Source organism: Microcaecilia unicolor, chromosome 2, assembly GCF_901765095.1.
Source record: "Microcaecilia unicolor chromosome 2, aMicUni1.1, whole genome shotgun sequence".
NCBI lineage: Eukaryota > Metazoa > Chordata > Amphibia > Gymnophiona > Siphonopidae > Microcaecilia > Microcaecilia unicolor.
Window position 1 is genome coordinate 50,518,771 of NC_044032.1, and position 19,972 is coordinate 50,538,742.

The 19,972-nt window shown below is 45.8% G+C and overlaps 1 protein-coding gene across 1 annotated transcript in view; it reads right to left on the reverse strand.

Annotated features, from left to right (window-relative positions):
- Nucleotides 1-14,719: 14,719 nt before the first annotated feature.
- LOC115462877 (3-ketoacyl-CoA thiolase, mitochondrial-like) overlaps nucleotides 14,720-19,972 on the reverse strand; it is a 97,110-nt gene continuing 91,857 nt past the window's right edge. The window contains exon 10 of the mRNA XM_030192937.1: nucleotides 14,720-16,605. Coding sequence (XP_030048797.1) covers nucleotides 16,521-16,605 — 85 coding nt within the window. The 3' untranslated portion in view covers nucleotides 14,720-16,520. The remainder of the gene's footprint in view (nucleotides 16,606-19,972) is intronic.

Consider the following 19,972-nt stretch of genomic DNA (forward strand, 5'->3'; position numbering starts at 1 on the left):
AGGCAGGCGCCTTTTTGGCGCCGAAACACGGCTCGTGTCGGGTCTTTGGCTAATAAAGTACTCCTGTTGTCTCATTCTTGAAGGCCCAGTGTTGCTTTTTTTCTTTTGGTTTCTCTGATTGTATACTGTATTACCCTCTCTGTCTGTACGATAGCATTTGCTTGACAGAAAGGCACATTGATGTCTAGATGGCAAGACTGATATTATCACCTGTATCACAAAAAGCAGAGTAACACAGAGGCTGACGCAGAAAGGCTTGCGGCTTCAGTCACAAAATTACCAATCCAAAAATACCCACTGCATGCTGTAATCAATGAGCTTGAAAAATAACTGCAATGTTAAAACTGCAACAGCAATCCGTGGCTCATTGTGAAATGTCACCATTCTTGTCAGTGCATGATTGGCTCACACACTGACAGGAAGGGTGATATCTACTATAATAAAACACACCCTGAACGTTCTGAGGACAAAGTTTCTGAACTCACAGCACAACGATAAAGGGTTCGTAAGTTCATGGTGGTGAAGCCATCCCACTGACTATGACTCTGTGCCACGCCCTCGCGTCAAACGTCATGACGTCGTACGAACCCTTTAACGTTGTGCTGTGAGTTCAGAACCTTTGCCAACAGAACGTTCAGGGTGCGTTTTATAATAGTAGAAGTCAACCAACGAATGGCAACCAAGCAGGGGGAGGAGTAGGTACTCCTCCCCCCTGGATATCCAACACCCACCCCCCGTGCGGCCCCCCCAAAGCCACCCACAAAAAACCGCAAAAAAAGAAGCCCCGCTTCCACATGCTGGAGGTGCAACATCCACCCCCACGCCACCCCCCCCCCCCAAGCCAACCAAGAAAATCCAGGGAAAAAAATAAGCCCCGCTACAAAATGCAGATGAAGCAACACCACCTCCACCCCTACCCACCCACCGACGTGTATCTTTGCCGCCGGGGAACCCGAAACCCCGCAAGAACAAGTCCTGTCTTCTGACTCCGGCGTGATCTTCAGCATTACTAGCCTCTGCAGGCAGGGCTTCCGTGCGTCTGACGTCCTGCACATGCAGGACGTCAGACGCACAGAACCCCGCCCTGCACAGGCTTGCAATGCTGAAGATCACGCCGGAGTCAGCACAGCACACAACAGAGGACTTCTGCTGGCGGGAATTTGGGTCCCCCGCAAGCAAAACTACAAGATGGCGGCGGGAGGGGGGTGCATCGCGCGGAGGAGGCAGTGATGGCACACAACAAACAACCCCTGAAAGCAGCCTCCGCTTCTTTCGAACTTCATCACAGTACAACCCCCCCCCCCCACAACTGAAATATAAAACACACACACACACTCTCACAACTGGCAGCGCTTCCTGAAACCCCTGCCCCTCACACACACTCATTCACTCATCTGGCAAACCCCCCACCACCACATACACACTCACTCTCTCATCTGCCAGCGCTTCCTGAAACCCCTGGCCCCCCCCCCACACACACACTCACTCACTCATCTAGCAGCCGTTCCTGCCCCCCCCCCACACACACTTACTCACTCTCATTTGGCCACACTTCCTCAACGCCCCCACCCCCCCCCCAAAACACACACACACTCACTCTCTCATCTGGCAGCGCTTCCTGAAATCCCTGCCCCCCCCCCCACACACACTCACTCACTCATCTGGCAACCCCCCCCAACATACACACACACACACACTCACTCACTCTCTCATCTGGCAACGCTTCCTGAAACCCCTGCCCCCCACACATACACTCATACTCTCATTTTGCAACACTTCCTGAACCCCCCCCCCTCCAACACACACACACACACACACTCTCTCATCTGGCAGCGCTTCCTGAACCCCACCACACACACACTCACTCTCATGTGGAAACGCACAATAAACCCACCCACACACTCACTCAACTGCCAGCACTTCCATACCCCCCACACCCCTCTTCTTCCCTGATGAAACCCCCAACCCACACCCCCCCAACACACACACACACTCTCTCTCTCACTCTGGCCGCGCTTCCTGAACCCCCCTCCCCCCCCCAATCACTCTCTCTCATCTGGCAGCGCTTCCTGAACCCCCCCCCACACCCCTCTTCTTCAAAGCTGATCCCCCAACACCCCCCCCAAACACACACACACTCTCTCTCATCTGGTAGCGCTTCCTGAAACCCCATACACACACACACACACTCACTCACTCACTCACTCTCTCATCTGGCAGCACTTCCTGAACCCCCCCACACACACACTCACTCTCGCACACCAATTGCTTGGGTGCAGTGGCGGGAATCTCAGACACCAGAAAGAGAGAGGGGGGGCCTGACACCAGAGAGACAGAGGGAGGGTGGTATCTCTCACACACACACTCTCTCACACACACTCTCTCTCTCTCACAGACAATGTCTTTCTGTCTCTCTCTCACACACTCTATGTCTCACAGTGTATCACAGTCACTCTCTGTGTCACACAATCACTCACACACTCGCTTGGTTTCATACACTCAGTCTCACAGAGCATCTGAGTATCACACACACTCTCTCTCATGCACACAATGAATCTGTGTGAAACACACTCTCAATCACACTGTCTCACATACGCACTTGCACACACTCTCATTACCACACATACACTCTCTCACAGACACACTCACACCCAGACTCTCTCTCTCACTCACACACACACACACACACACACACACACACTCGCACTTTCATTCTCTCTCTCACACACACTCACTCTCACATACACTCTCCCAAACATACACACTCAGAGGAAAACCTTGCTAGCGCCCATTTCATATGTGTCAGAAACAGGCCTTTTTTTACTAGTTTAAAAATAATAGAACACACAAGACACCCCCATCTGCATTGGCCTTCCCTCCGTCCCTGAGCCAAACTCACAATACCTCCTCCTGATCTGGCATGACCTCCCTTCTCTCCCTCCAACTCAAAAAAAAATCCTATTCCCCACACCCACCTGACCTCTCTCCCAGGTCCTCCAGACCCCCTCCTCACCAGATCATACCTTAAGAGGCAGGAGCAATGTCCACTCGACCCTGCCCCCAGCACATCCCATAAGAACATAGGGGCCAATATTCAGACTGTAGGAGTTAGTTGGGCTGCCTCCCATGGTCAGTGAGGAGGCTGGATGTTCAATGCTGGTCCATTACCAGTGACCAGCATTGAATATCCAGTTTATTTTAGGCCGGTTTAAATTTAACCATCCAAGTCGATATTCAACGCTTGCCGGTTATGTTTAAAACCGGCCAGAGACTGGCCTGCTATTTCAGTGGCCCAATTTGTCCGCCAAACCAGGGGCGTATCTGGACTTCGCCGGTAGGGGGGTCCAGAGCCGAAGTGAGGGGGCACATTTTAGCCCCTCCCCGGCGACCCCCCCACGGCGCTGCCGCTGCCGCCAGAATCACCTCCGTGGCCCGCCCGACGACCATCTCGACCGCTGCCGACCCTCCGCCCACTGTCGCCTACCTTTGCTGGCGGGGGACCCCAACCCCCGCCAGCCGAAGCCGTCTTCCTTCATTGTTTCTTCTTTCTGAGTCTGACTCTGACGTCCTGCACATACACAACGTGCAGGACGTCAGAGTCAGACTCAGAAAGAAGAATCAAACAACGAAGGAAGACAGCTTCGGCTGGCGGGGGTTGGGGTCCCCCGCCAGCAAAGGTAGGCGACGGCAGGTTGGCGGCGGGAGGGGGGGTTGCGAGAGCCGTCGGTAGGGGGATCCAGGGCCAAATCTACGGGGGCCCTGGCCCCCGTGGCCCCATTACAGATATGCCCCTGCGCCAAACGTAGCCTGTGATGCACTGATTATTCACAAATAGCTGGCTGTATTGCACAATATAGCTGGTTATCCACTAAATGCCGGGCGCAAATATTCAGCGGGAGATAACTGGCTATCTCCCACTGAATATTCATGGATAGCTGCTTAAGCACTACTTAACCGGCCAGGAATGGCTCCTGGACAGTTAAATAATGCAGTTAAATAGAAAAGAACTTCAATACTGGGACAGAGCAAAGATCCATCAAGAACAGTGTATTGTTTCCAATAGTGACGAATCAGATCAAGCATAGCTGGCAGGATCTTAAAGGATTCCTTCTTTTTACAAGTTTTGATCAGTACCAAGCAATTGTCCTATACTATGTATGGAGAACAAGAAGATCCTTCTGTACCTAGAAAAGCAATATGAGATCAAGAAATTGTCCCAGATGTGTTGGGTAGCACTGACCTGATAAGAAAGAACTTCCAAATACACCTTGATATGTTGCCTGTACTTGTTGATCCTTATGAACTTGAGAAGGTGACGCAGTGCAAGTATTAAGAAGGGACTAAGAAATTGTTATTACATCCACAGGCTTGGTCTGTAGCAGCCTAGATACTTTACAAGGGGTGGAAAAATGAAGAGAGGAAATGAAAGACCTGGAGGAGCAACTTGGTAGTTAGAGTAGTGGACTGAGAACCAGCAGGGAAGCCAGATGTCAAATCCCAGGCCACAGCAAACAGGAAACACCTCCACGTAGACAGTTGGGGGGAACACATGGCAGAGGGAAGGATTTCAGGTCAGACTCAGCCAGCAGCAGTGATTCTTACATACTGCCAGCAACCCTTTGAACCGGCGCAGCAGAAGAGAGAAGGCAGCTTCGGTCCCTGCATTTTTTTCTTCGATCGTCGCCGGCAGCGCTGCCATTCACACAGGCAGCTTTGCTCCCTTCTGCCGCATCCATCCGGCCCACTCTGATGCACTTCCTGTGTATGTAGGGCCAGATGGACGCAGCAAAGGGGGGTGGAGCTGCCTGTGTGAATGGCAGCGCTGCCAGCGACGATAGAAGAAAAGAATGCAGTGCTGGCGGGGAGGAGAACGAATTTCTGCGAGCAACGTGGGCGGGCGGGCCTGGACAGGTTGTAAGCGACATGACCACATCACATCATCTTCTCTATATATAAAAGGCACCACCAACGTTCTAAATGAAGCCTCCAGCCGGAAGTGTGAAGCGGTGTAGATATCCGGTTTCCCCATGAGTGCCTGCCAAGCCCTCGCTCTCTCTGTAACACAGCTCCTGAGTCCTGACAAATATAAACAGTGAAGGAAAACACAGCAGGAATCCTGTATAATTACCAAACACTGCTCTCCGAAACTGGAGCCTCGCTCTCTCTGTAACACAGCAGGAATCCTGACAAATACAAACAGTGAAAAACACAGCAGGAATCCTACAGTGGTGGAAATAAGTATTTGATCCCTTGCTGATTTTGTAAGTTTGCCCACTGACAAAGACATGAGCAGCCCATAATTGAAGGGTAGGTTATTGGTAACAGTGAGAGATAGCACATCACAAATTAAATCCGGAAAATCACATTGTGGAAAGTATATGAATTTATTTGCATTCTGCAGAGGGAAATAAGTATTTAATCCCTCTGGCAAACAAGACCTAATACTTGGTGGCAAAACCCTTGTTGGCAAGCACAGCGGTCAGACGTCTTCTGTAGTTGATGATGAGGTTTGCACACATGTCAGGAGGAATTTTGGTCCACTCCTCTTTGCAGATCATCTCTAAATCATTAAGAGTTCTGGGCTGTCGCTTGGCAACTCGCAGCTTCAGCTCCCTCCATAAGTTTTCAATGGGATTAAGGTCTGGTGACTGGCTAGGCCACTCCATGACCCTAATGTGCTTCTTCCTGAGCCACTCCTTTGTTGCCTTGGCTGTATGTTTTGGGTCATTGTCGTGCTGGAAGACCCAGCCACGACCCATTTTTAAGGCCCTGGCGGAGGGAAGGAGGTTGTCACTCAGAATTGTACGGTACATGGCCCCATCCATTCTCCCATTGATGCGGTGAAGTAGTCCTGTGCCCTTAGCAGAGAAACACCCCCAAAACATAACATTTCCACCTCCATGCTTGACAGTGGGGACGGTGTTCTTTGGGTCATAGGCAGCATTTCTCTTCCTCCAAACACGGCGAGTTGAGTTCATGCCAAAGAGCTCAATTTTTGTCTCATCTGACCACAGCACCTTCTCCCAATCACTCTCGGCATCATCCAGGTGTTCACTGGCAAACTTCAGACGGGCCGTCACATGTGCCTTCCGGAGCAGGGGGACCTTGCGGGCACTGCAGGATTGCAATCCGTTATGTCGTAATGTGTTACCAATGGTTTTCGTGGTGACAGTGGTCCCAGCTGCCTTGAGATCATTGACAAGTTCCCCCCTTGTAGTTGTAGGCTGATTTCTAACCTTCCTCATGATCAAGGATACCCCACGAGGTGAGATTTTGCGTGGAGCCCCAGATCTTTGTCGATTGACAGTCATTTGTACTTCTTCCATTTTCTTACTATGGCACCAACAGTTGTCTCCTTCTCGCCCAGCGTCTTACTGATGGTTTTGTAGCCCATTCCAGCCTTGTGCAGGTGTATGATCTTGTCCCTGACATCCTTAGACAGCTCCTTGCTCTTGGCCATTTTGTAGAGGTTAGAGTCTGACTGATTCACTGAGTCTGTGGACAGGTGTCTTTCATACAGGTGACCATTGCCGACAGCTGTCTGTCATGCAGGTAACGAGTTGATTTGGAGCATCTACCTGGTCTGTAGGGGCCAGATCTCTTACTGGTTGGTGGGGGATCAAATACTTATTTCCCTCTGCAGAATGCAAATAAATTCATATACTTTCCACAATGTGATTTTCCGGATTTAATTTGTGATGTGCTATCTCTCACTGTTACCAATAACCTACCCTTCAATTATGGGCTGCTCATGTCTTTGTCAGTGGGCACACTTACAAAATCAGCAAGGGATCAAATACTTATTTCCACCACTGTATATAATTACCAAACACTGCTCTCCGAAACTGGGAGGGGGGAGGGAAGGGGGGGAGACTCTCACTCTCTCTCTGTCACACACACACTCGCACATTCACTCTCTCTCAAACGTGCACACTCTGATAAAAACCTTGCTAGCGCCCGTTTCATTTTCATCAGAAACGGGCCTTTTTTACTAGTTTTTGCATAATTTTCACTGGCTAGCAGTACAATACAGAGCCATACATACATCTATCCTGTTCTTTTGATGCTTCCTAATCACTACACTATATTGTATTTGTATATTTACCGGATTGGCGATTGCCTCTACGGTTTGATATAAGCCACATTGAGCCTGCAAATAGGTGGGAAAATGTGGGGTACAAATGTGATAAATAAATTTAAAACTATGTTTGACCTTAAAGGAAATTGCCCAGAACAGGATCTCCCGCTACACACCTTCAAGGTCACTAAGGTCCTCCCAAGGAGTATTCCTAATTACACCCTCTCCAAAGGACATCACATAATGTAATATCCACAAGCGAGCCTTCTCCGGAGTAGCCCCCACACTCTGGAATGCACTTTCTGAAAGGCTTCGCTTAACACAAGACTATCTCTACTTCAGGAAGCAGGTGAAAGCTTGGCTCTTCAACCAGGTCTTTAATGGAAGAAGCAAATGACACTGGCTGCGCATCCTATAGCAAGACATGTTAATGTACTCCTATCCTATGCTAATGTTCAAGTACCTTTCTGACCTCATTTGTAACTCTCTTTAACTAGTCCCTTATTTTCTTACTCCTGTTACTCTCTTACCTATCTATATGTTCCCTCTTTGCTTACACCCTATGCTATTAAAATGTTTTGTTATGTATTGTGTTGACACTGTAATGTAGCATATTTTGCCATACTTTTTATTGTTTGAATATTGTTACTGCTGTAATTGTCTATTGCTTATGTTTGACTTATAGTCTTGCTGTATTCCTTCAAAAGGCAGTAAAAAGTCCTAATAAATAAATAAATGGCTATTGAAATCATTTTAAATATTGGGCCCATTACTTTCAAGAAAATGGCAAATATACAAAATAAATGCCAAAGAGAAAGTAAGCATAAATGCAACAGCTGGAACAAGTGTTTCTTCCAAAACAGTGGGAAATGCTTAACATCTGGAATACTGGGTACAGTGTGCCTGCAAATACAATCAGAAAGCGAGCCCAGGTGTTAAGCAGATGTGCTTACGTTGCCACTACAATCTCTCGATATGAGTTACTCTTCTTTCCTTCGGCTTTTTTAGTTGTGTTTAGAGCAAACCTAACAGATCTCTTGGCCACATCTTCATTGCTGGACAGACACAATGTATCAGAGCCTACAGAGGCCTATGATTGCCATAGGATGCAGAATAGCGGGGATGGGACGACTTCCCAATGAAGAAAGACTAAGGAGGCTAGGACTTTTCAGCTTGGAGAAGAGATGGCTGAGGGGAGACATGATAGAGGTATATAAAATAATGAGTGGAGTGGAACAGGTAGATGTGAAGCGTCTGTTCACGCTTTCCAAAAATACTAGGACTAGGGGGCATGCAATGAAACTACAGTGTAGTAAATTTAAAACAAATGGGAGAAAACATTTCTTCACCCAACGCATAATTAAACTCTGGAATTTGTTTCCAGAGAATGTGGTGAAGGCGGTTAGCTTGGCAGAGTTTAAAAAGGAGTTAAATGGTTTCCTAAAGGACAAGTCCATAAACCTCTACTAAATGGACTTGGGAAAAATCCACAGTTCCAGGAATAACATGTATAGAATGTTTGTACGTTTGGGAAGCTTGCCAGGTGCCCTTGGCCTGGGTTGGCCGCTGTCGTGGACAGGATGCTGGGCTCGATGGACCCTTGGTCTTTTCCCAGTGTGGCATTACTTATGTATTTATAAATATAATACTTTAGCCAGGTCATAGGCGCCCCATATAAGAGGCTTGGGGAGGCTAAGCCTCCCCAGCCCAACCCTGACCATCTTGTGTTTCTTCTGCTGCCCGCCGTCTCCGTCGTCATTTTTACTGCACTGAAGAGTTCTGCCTCGGCACTGGCGATTCAGAGTCAGCAGTCTGCCAGCGTCGGGGCTTTCTCTTCAGGCGTGTCTCACTCCCTCCCAGCTCTGCAGAAAAGAGGAAGTTACGTTAGAGTCCAGGACGCCCCTGAGGAGAAGCCCCCCCCCCCCGACGCTGGCAGAAGGCTCTGAATCGCCGAGGCAGAACTCTTCAGGGCAGTAAAAATGAGGACGGGAGACAGCAAGCAGCAGAAGAAACAGGGAGAAAGATGCAAGACTGGGGGGGGGGGGGGGGGGGGGGGGGGAGGAGAGCTGCCCAAGACGAGTAGAAGTGAGCCTTTCTAGCCAAGTAAACAAGGAAGCCAATTTGGTTAATGTGTTTCCCTGGCATGACATCCTCACTGCCTTCAGCCCAAACAAAACAAACAAACTTTTGAGCTGCTGCATCCAGGTTGTTCTTGATTGTTGATCTGTAACAAGGCTAAAGCTGTTTCTGTTAATAGGCACGGTATTGCAGCTGGTAGAAAAAGCAATTATAAACTCTGTAGTTTGTGCTTATATATCCTGTTTCTGTTTCTTGAGCTTATACATCCTGTTTCTTGAGAGTTTATCTTAACTGTTGTTGTACTCTGCCTTGGGAAGCTGGTGTTATAAAGATGATAGAATACTGTATATTGAAATTAAATGGAAGTAGAATTAAACTCACCTTTCATTGGGGCACATGGAATCACATTTTAAGGTCATCTCATTTGTAGGAATTTGCATTTTAGATACACAACTGGATTATTCTGTTTTTAGGCATGTTTCAGGGACAAGTGGTTTTATAGGTCAAAATAAAAATAAATATTTTTTTTTAATGCAGATCTCTTTTGTTTAAACATAACTAAATGGGCTATAAGCCCCTAATGGTGTATTAGGTTCTGCCCAGTGTAATATTTTTGGTACAGTAAGGTTCTGAGTGTGTTTTTGCACAAAGATGTGCATAGTGTTTTGCAGTTGAGCGATTATGGTTAGTATATGCTTTGAGCAACCACTTTATTCTTTGACATATGATACGTATCTAATATCTAAATTTAATAAAAGGTATTGTGACTTTTATTTTTTTTTTCTGTGTTATCAGACAATTATGGATTCAAGCTCCACCCCTGGTCCCACCCCTAACCCCGCCCCCTTTAGCCTCCCCAAACAGTTGGGCCACCGACCGCCTATGAGCCAGGTCCAGATGGAAATCTTCATTTATACAGTGGGCCTTTTACCAGCAAGAAAGAAAAAAAAATGAAAGAACAGCCCATGCTACATGTCTGTATAATTGCAGGCTCTGTATGCAAATGGTTTTGCCTGATTTGCCCCCACAGTAAAGCGAAGATACATACCTGTAGCAGGTATTCTCTGAGGACAGCAGGCTGATTGTTCTCACTCATGGGGTGACGTCCACGGCAGCCCTGAGGTTCGGAAATCTTCCTAGCAACAAAGGTTTGCTAGAGCCTTCGGTCGCGCGCAGATGCACGCACCACGCATGCGCGGCCATCTTCCCGCCCATCGTGCGGAGACATCAGTTAGATCAAAAAGCAAAGAAGAAAAGAAGGAACAACTCCAAAGGGGAGGAGGGCGGGTTTGTGAGAACAATCAGCCTGCTGTCCTTGGAAAATACCTGCTACAGGTATGTATCTTCGCTTTCTCCGAGGACAAGCAGGTTGCTTGTTCTCACTGATGGGGTATCCCTAGCCCCCAGGCTCACTCAAAACAACAAAGAAAGGTCAATTGGGCCTCGCAACGGCGAGGACATAACAAGGATTGACCTACAAAGAAACATCTGAGAGTGCAGCCTAGAACAGAACGAAAATGGGCCTAGGGGGGTGGAGTTGGATCCTAAGTCCCAAACAGATTCTGTAGCACCAACTGCCCAAACCGACTGTCGCGTCGGCTATCCTGCTGAAGGCAGTAGTGAGATGTGAATGTGTGGACTGAAGACCACATCGCAGCCTTGCAAATCTCTTCAATAGTGGCTGACTTCAAGTGGGCCACTAACATTGCCATGGCTCTAACACTATGAGCCGTGACATGACCCTCAAGAGTCAGCCCAGCCTGGGCATAAGTGAAGGAAATGCAATCTGCTAGCCAACTGGAAATGGTGCGTTTCCCGACAGAGACTCCCTTACTATTGGGATCAAATGAGACAAACATTTGGGCGGACTGTCTGAATGAGCTTGTCTGCTCCACATAGAAGGCCAATGCTCTTTTGCAGTCCAATGTGTGCAACTGACGTTCAGCAGGGCGGGTATGAGGTCGGGGAAAAATGTTGGCAAGACAATTGACTGGTTCAGATGGAACTCCGATACCACTTTCGGCAAGAACTTAGGGTGAGTGCGGAGGACTACTCTGTTGTGATGAAATTTAGTACAGGGAGCATGGGCTACCAAGGATTGAAGCGCACTGACTCTACGAGCTGAAGTAACAGCCACCAAGAAAATGACCTTCCAGGTCAAGTACTTCAGATGGCAGGAATTCAGTGGCTCAAAAGGAGGCTTCATCAGCTGGGTGAGAATGATGTTGAGATCCCATGACACCATTGGAGGTTTGACAGGGGGCTTTGAAAAAAGCAAACCTCTCATGAAGCGAACAACTAAAGGCTGTGCAGAGATAGGCTGACCTTCTACACGTTGATGGTAAGCGCTGATTGCACTAAGATGAACCCTTACGGAGTTGGTCTTGAGACCAGACTCTGATAAGTGTAGAAGGTACTCAAGCAGGGTCTGTGTAGGACAAGAGCGAGGATCTACCAAACGACAAACCTCCTCCATTTGAAAGAGTAACACCTCTTTGTGGAATCTTTCCTGGAAGTAAGCAAGACCCGGGAGACACATCTCAACGTCCAGGCCTTGAGAGCCAGAGACTGGAGGTTGGGATGCAGAAGTGCCCCCTCGTTCTGAGGGTCAGAAAACACTCCAATCTCCACGGTTCTTCGGAAGGTAAGTCCAGAAGAAGAGGGAACCAAACCTGACGCGGCCAGAAGGGAGCAATCAGAATCATGGTTCCTCGATCTTGCTTGAGTTTCAGCAGAGTCTTCCCCACTAGAGGTATGGGAGGATATGCATACAGAAGGCCCTTCCCCCAATGCAGGAGAAAGGCATCCGACGCTAGTCTGTTGTGGGCCTGAAGACTGGAACAGAACTGAGGGACCTTGTGATTGAGCTGAGTGGTAAAAAGATCCACCAAGGGGGTGCCCCACGCTTGGAAAAACTTGCGCACCACACGCAAGTTGAGCAACCACTCGTGAGGTTGCATAATCCTGCTCAATCTGTCGGCCAGACTGTTGTTTACGCCTGCCAGATACGTGGCTTGAAGAAACATGCCATGACGGCAAACCCAAAGCCACACCTGGACAGCTTCCTGACACAGGGGGCGAGATCCGGTGCCCCCCTACTTGTTGACATAGTACATGGCAACCTGGTTGTCTGTCTGAATTTGAATAATTTGATTGGACAGCCGATCTCTGAAAGCCTTTAGAGCGTTCCAGATCGCTCGCAACTCCAGGAGATTGATCTGAAGACCTGATTCCTGGAGGGATCAAATTCCCTGATTGTGAAGCCCATCCACATGCACTTCCCACCTCAGGAGGGATGCATCCGTCGTCAGCACTTTTTGTGGCTGAGGAATTTGAAAGGGACGTCCCCGGGCAGCTCACCCACCACGGAAAATGGAGGACTACCCAGCACAGGAGGGCAGGGAAATCCAGGAAGATGCTTCCCCCACTGGTTCCCTGGTAAGCGACTCACAGAGCTCAGTTTCTGTTTAAAAAAAAATTGTTTTTTAAATTTATTTTCTCCAGTGGAGCAGCTGCTGCAATGCGTGGTAAGGCACTCAAGGCCCATGGCAGAGCCGGGGCTGAGGCACATAAGTCCTCCCGGAGCCGAGGGTACTGGGAAGGGACCCAGCCAACCAGGTTTGCACCCAAGGAAAACACACGGTGTCCCCTGTGGACCACCACTCCTCAGAGCCACAAGAAGTGGGGAAGTCCAGTAAGAAATAATGGGAATATATACTCAACAAAAAAAGTAAAAATAAAAGATAGGCGGGGAAAACCCACCAGGGAAGGCACCTCAGAAGAAACAAACATGCCAAAGAGAGAACTACAGAAATACAACCTCTTTTCTCCATGGATGAAGATAGACTGCTGGTCCTGCACTCCTGAGTAGGGCAGGAAGGCATCTGTGCATGCCTGGTGGGACAGCTGCTTCAAGCTCTTAAAAGAATTGTACGTTAGGCAACATTTCTGCACCAGGCACTGTGAACGTCACCCACATATGAGAATTCTATGGCCTAATTGTTCTCAGAGAAAACTGTTTTTAAAGTCTTGATGTAATCTCTTTAATTAACCCAACAATTCAGAACAGATGAAACTTTGTATGTAGTCAGTTTCTAAATATGTTTAAAATGTACCACCTTGTGGCCATTCAAAGTATATCTGACAGGGACTAAGTAGTCTTTGCACTAACTTAAAAGCAGCTGGTTAGTGAGCATAACCAGGTGGTAAACCTTATTTAATGCAATGAAAACTAGGCCATCATTATAACAGCTTTTTAAATAAGTACAGTCACTTAAACACTGACCCTATATGCATCTTACTGTTCTTTATGCAAAGAGGACCAAAGTGAAAGGGATGGCTAGCACAGAAAAGTCATCTCACATCCCAGTCCCAAAAATAAGCCTCCAGGCACCCGGACATCTCCCTCCCAGCTCATGAAGAAGGAATGCTCAATTTCCCATTCATACACAAAAAGTAAGTGGTTGAGATGCTGGCCCTCCTCCTGGACTAACATTATGAATATAAAAAACAAAATTCATGCTGAGTTAGACCACGTTCCATTAAATCCAGTATCCTGCCTCTGACAGTAGCCAGTTCAGATCAGAAACAGCAGGCTGATCCCCCACATAGATCAGGTTTTTCACAGCTCAGTTCCAATAATGACACTCTCAAGTCTATCTGGTAATTTTTATGGACTTTCCACCATCTCCCTCACCATCCCCAGATCTCTTTGGGCAGAAGAGCAAATGTGTTCCACTTGCTGGTAGTTCAAAATGTCAGCAAGTTAACCACACCTACAGGTGCAGCTCAGAGTTTGAGATAGAGTTTCCAGATGTTCTACTTTGTATAGGACTGTCCTTTTATTTAAAGAAATCACCACAAGAACAGTCAACCTTCACAGCATTTTGACTAATAGCACAGAGACTCACTATTTCTGAAATACATGGGCAAGAAGTTTATTTTTATCTACAAAACAAACTGCTAACTTCTTTGCAGTAATAGTAGGTATAGCACTGGAGGGCAGGATCAACCAATGACCACTCCTACCCCTTTTTCTAACTATTGCTTTGATCATCATCTGATCCTAACCTGATCTGCCTGTAGTGTGAAGTACTGAAAGATGGACATGCCTGTCTGTCACTAGTCAGGGGGTGTCTACTACACATTACTTCTGGAAGTATAAAAAGCCCCCGTCTCTCTTGTTATACCACTGGATTGTAAATTAAGGCAATTTTCAGATAATTTTTACATGTGCTTTTTCACCCATCTTATCTTTCTCCACATTTAAGTTACAGGTTCTGCTAATCTGGTCCCAGCTTTACTCATCCTCCCTGTCATTACAAGGGCAGGTCCTTGGTAAAAGGCCACAGAACACACCTCCCTTTAAAATTACACAACACTCCAATTCCTACCCAGTTGTGTCCTTGTAGAATAAGCCCTGAAACCTTCCTCTGTCACTGCATCATCATGCACTTCCAACCCTTACTGGTTCAATAAGCAACAGTTCCTAATTCCTTTATCAATGCTAATACAAACGACAGCAAACAAACAGACAATTTAAGACAATGAAAAGAGGTAACAGCACTTTTTAAGAGTACTTTTAATAAGATACTTCAATAGCACTAACATTCTAAATTTCCAATCTGTAACAAAATAATCCAGGCTAAAAAAATGTTCACCACCCATGCATGTGCACATAACAGGACAGGTAATCTAATCTGTACTGTATACCACACTGTTGGAAGAGCCAGACAAGGTGCCCTGAGGTGTACACAGTAGACAGTACTGTATATCATAATATGGTCAGCTCAATTATAATAATGCTTTCTCAAGGAACAGCTTCACCTCTGACCTCAGCAGTGCGGCTCGCCAATACGTATCTTTCTTGACAAGACTTACGCCCCCACATTGTCATCGGTCATAATTTGGCTTAAAGACCAAAGAATGGAGGCTTCCTGATGCCCATTGATTTTAGGGAATTTCCCTCAGATAGCCTGTCTTTCGCTATATACAAACAGCTATGTCGGAAGACATTCCCTGGGCAAAATTTTACATCTAAAAGATGAGTATATATTTCTCTAAAAATCAAAAGAAGAATTTAAATTGGATAAAGTTTGCTATATAAAGAAAATATACTAGTAGATAGAGACAATAAATAATCACCACAATGACCGATGACTATGTGGGGCGTAAGTCTTGTCAATTAAGAAAGGCACATATTGGCGAGCCGCACTGCTGAGGTCAGAGGTGAAGCTGTTCCTTGAGAAAGCATTATTGTGATTGAGCTGACTATATAGGGATGTTTTCTCATAAATTGTGTTTGCCCATAAGATTGGAAATATAATATACAAGCACACGTTTAACAGTATTAAACTATTTTAAGGCAACAATTCAAAACTGCTCTGTGTCTGGTGCAGCATTTCAAAAATACATGATAAATCATACTTAGCCAGCATTAAATAATCATTCTACTACTCAAGACATGATTTCTAAAATGACTAAGCTTTTCCTCTCAAATTCCCCATCAACTCTCCTACCCCACTGGAAGCAGCCACAATTACAGCAGGGTCTCAAGGTGGGATCAGATTGGTTCCTGCAGTATCTGTGTAGCCTACACCAGAAGCAGCAATGTTAAAAGTCACAAATGGCCTCGGAATCACTGCATCTGAGGTTCCCAAAATAAGTTGACACAAACATTCTCACAAACACACAATGTCAAAACTGCATTAACCAATGAGATCATATTCACTGTGAGGTCATTTGTGACAATGCTTTAATCAGTTTCTCCCAGTTCATAACTGCAAGGGGAGATCTTTAAATGAATAAACAAAAACAACATATGGAGTTAGCACTAAATCTCTTTATCTAAAGAGGGGAGAACATTATACTAGGCCAAGTATGTTTTTGAAATATTTAACCACCACAAAACACAAGTTTTATTGGGATTTTATGGCCTATTCTGTGGTCTGGGATGTTTTGCAGCAATGCTAACTTTGCTGTGTGTCTGGAATCACCAAAGACGTCTATTACCAGTTATTTATACAAAAAAAAAAAAAGAAATTCAAATGTGAATCCTATTACTGAAGATCATTTCCACATACATTTTATTGCCTGGGGAGAGGGGGAACACGTTTATAGAGGTTTTCAGGTTGAATTAAAAATACCATTTTCACATTTCTTTTCAGTAGAAAGTCACACACACTAAGGCTTTTGGATGAGCATTCCATCCCACCACTGGCTGATGCACATTGACTTCCCCCCAGAAGAAAAATGCATTTCGCTTGCTATTGGATGTATATGTGTGCTGGAGGCTGATGAGTGGGGTGATCCCTGGAATTTGACTGCTTGTTGATCAGTTTTGGCATGGTCTTCCTTCTAGTCCTCATGCCATATTTTCAATGATGAGTGCAATACCTTGGCCACCACCAATGCAAGCAGATCCTATGGCATATTTGCCACCACGTCGCCTGCAAACAAAAGACAAGATAGCCTTTACAATGTCCTTTAACTATCCCAAGCATTTGAAATTGAAAACAGCTGCATGCAAATTACGACTTAAACATACAATCCCCTCCTCCCCCTGCCCCCAAGACACCCTTCTGCAGGGATATATTGGGAATAAATTTATGAAGGGTTTTACACATGTAACAGGTCTCCATAAAATTGCCCCCCAGGTTACTCGTGCAAGTACAAATAGTGACAAGACAGCAGTGTACTGCACATGTGTCTCAGATCCTCCCTCAGCTCCCAGGTACTAAATAAATAAATTCTTCCACTGGTTACAGTAGGGTGGGTTAGGTGAGAAACAGGGAGAGCTGGATGGCTGAAAAGAGGGTGACAAAGCAGTAGAATTTTATGGTTTATAATGGGCTGAGAAGAGTCTCTCAATAAATACCATCCTACAATCAAATTCAAAATTGACTACTCCCCAGAAAGTCAATTTTTTTTACACACCAGTTTCCAACAGCAATGGCTATATACAAACATCTGTACACAGGAAACCAACAGATAGATGCAGTTACCTCCACAACTCCAGCTTCCACCCTTCACATACAAAAAAGTCCATTATACATGCCACAAGATACCATTGTATCTGCTCTGACCCAAGAGACAGAGATAAACACCTCCAAATCCTGACTGAATCCTTCAAACAAAAAGGCCTACAACCCCAAAATAAATCTCCAAGAATATTGTGTCTTCCTTTAAAATACCCAGGGAAAACCTACTGCAGTACAAGGAAAATAAAGCCACAGAAAGAATCTCCCTTGTAGTGACACACAATGCACAACTAAAAAAATTAGAAGAATCATAAAAGATCTACAGCCACTATTCCAGGAGGATGAACTAAGAGATTCCCAGCCCCACCAGTGCTGGCCTTCCAACAGCCACTCAATTTAAAACACAAATTAGTGAAAAGCAAACTCCCGACTGAAGCTCAAAAGAAGAGAATGGCACACATCCCTACAATATATCTAGCTGCAAACTGTGCCAACACATTTCACAGGATCCCATAGTCATTAACATGGGAAAAATATTCAGTATAAGGAGATCCTTCACATGCTCATCTTCAAATGTGGTATATATGTCATTCAAAGTAAACCTTGTGAATAAGGGTGCTATATTAAACAAGCCAGAAGCTAAACATGAGATTTAATCTACATAGCCATCACATGAAACATGACAATCAGGCTTATTTTCGAAAGAGAAGGGCGCCCATCTTCAGAAACAAATCAGGAGATGGGTGTCCTCTCAGGGTCGCTCAAATCGGCATAATCAAAAGTCGATTTTGGGCGTCCTCAACTGCTTCCCGGCACAGGGACAACCAAAGTTCACGGGGGCGTGCAGGCACCGTAGCGAAGGCGGGGCTGGGGCGTGATTAAGAGATGGGCATCCTCGGCCGATAATGGAAAAAAGAAGGGCGTCCCTGACGAGCATTTGGCCAACTTTACTTGGTGCCTGAACTGACCTCCCCTTACTCCCCCAGTGGTCACTAACCCCCTCCCACCCTTTAAAAAAAATTAAAAAACTTTTTTTGGCCAGCCTAAAATGTCATACCCAGCTCCATGACAGCAGTATGCAGGTCCTTGAATAGTTTTAGTGGGTGCAGTGCACTTCAGCCAGGCGGACCCAAGCCCACCCCCCCCACACATGTTACACTTGTGCTGGTAAATGTGAACCCTCCAAAACCCACTGTACCCACATGTAGGTGCCCCCCTTCACCCCTTAGGGCTATGATAGTGGTGTACAGTTGTGGGGAGTGGGTTTTGCGGGGAGTTTGGGGGGCTCAGCACCCAAGGTAAGGGAGCTATGCACCTGGGAGCAATTTGTGAAGTCCACTGCAGTGCCCCCTAGGGTGCCCGGTTGGTGTCCTGACATGTCAAGGGGACCAGTGCACTACGAATGCTGGCTCCTCCCATGACCAAATGCCTTGGATTTGGTCGTTTTTTAGATGGGCATCCTTAGTTTCCATTATGGGTGAAAGCCGGGGACGACCATCTCGACATTTAGGTCGACCATCTCTAAAGTCGACCTAAATGTTGAGATTTGGGCTTCCCTGACCGTATTATCAAAATGAAAAATGGACGCCCATCTTATTTCGATAATATGGGTTTCCACGCTCCTTCGCGAGGACGTCCTTACAGATGGGCACCCTTAAAGATGGTCATCCCCGTTCCTCCACATGTGATTAATCTTGTATGTTATACAATAATGAACCATCTATATAATTTTCGGAACTTGTCTTTATTTGATCTTCCAAGTTCCAAAGGTATCACCTTTAAGAAGCTTTGTTTGTTTGTTTGTTTGCTGTTCAAGCTGCAAAAGTTTGGAAATTTCTACCAATCTTAGAAACATTACCAACTATACCATCTTTAAGAAAGTTCTGAAGACATTGTTTCAAATCTATGCGACAAAGAAATAATCTGAATCATGGTTGCCTTTTGTTTTTCCTTATTATTAGTAGTATGTTACATTGTTTTTAAGGTTAAGGTATTCTTTGTATTATTACTATGTAAATTCCTAGACTATTGCGCTCTAGAAACTTATTGTAATTTATTTATTTACTAGTAAAAAAGGCCCGTTTCTTAACGCAATGAAATGGGCGCTAGCAATTTAATGAGTTCCTGCCATTAATGTTTCCACGGTTGTATTCTGAATATAATTGTTGTTTACATGTGTAAGATTTCTTTATATACAATATTTTTTGTGTAAATTGTGTTACAATGTGGTAAAAGTTTTCCATGTTCAGGCCCTTCAATCAGTTTAACAATCACATCAGAAGAGCTCCTTACTCGTGAGAATGCAACATACAGTTGCCCATGTGAGAGACTGAGAGTGACAGTGTGTTTTACAGACAGTGTAAGAGAGAGATACACAGAGTGATTGAGTGTGTGTGTGTGTGTTTGAGTGACAAAGTGATTAAATGTTTGTCTTCCCTTCCGTTCTGTGCACTTGCCTCCACTGATGTTCGTACCTCCCTGTATATGATTGTTTGTTAGAGATTCAATCCACTCCACTTCCCTCCTCCAAGTTCCGTTCTGTCTGATTGGTTCTTCGTTCCTGTGACGTCACGTTTGTTTGCTTGGCAACTATGCAGCATTCCGTTTCCTCAACGTGAGGGCGGGGACAGTGAGAGCCAATGAAAAGCTGAACTACAGACTTACAAACCCTACACTGCCACAGAGCCACAGAGTCAGCTTCAGAATGTTGGAGGTGCTTTTTATTATATAGGATTTGCTAAATTTGTACCCCACATTTTCCCACCTATTTGCAGGCTCAATGTGGCTTACATTATATTGCAAAAGATAGTTATGAACAGAGTAAGAGGTTTGTTCT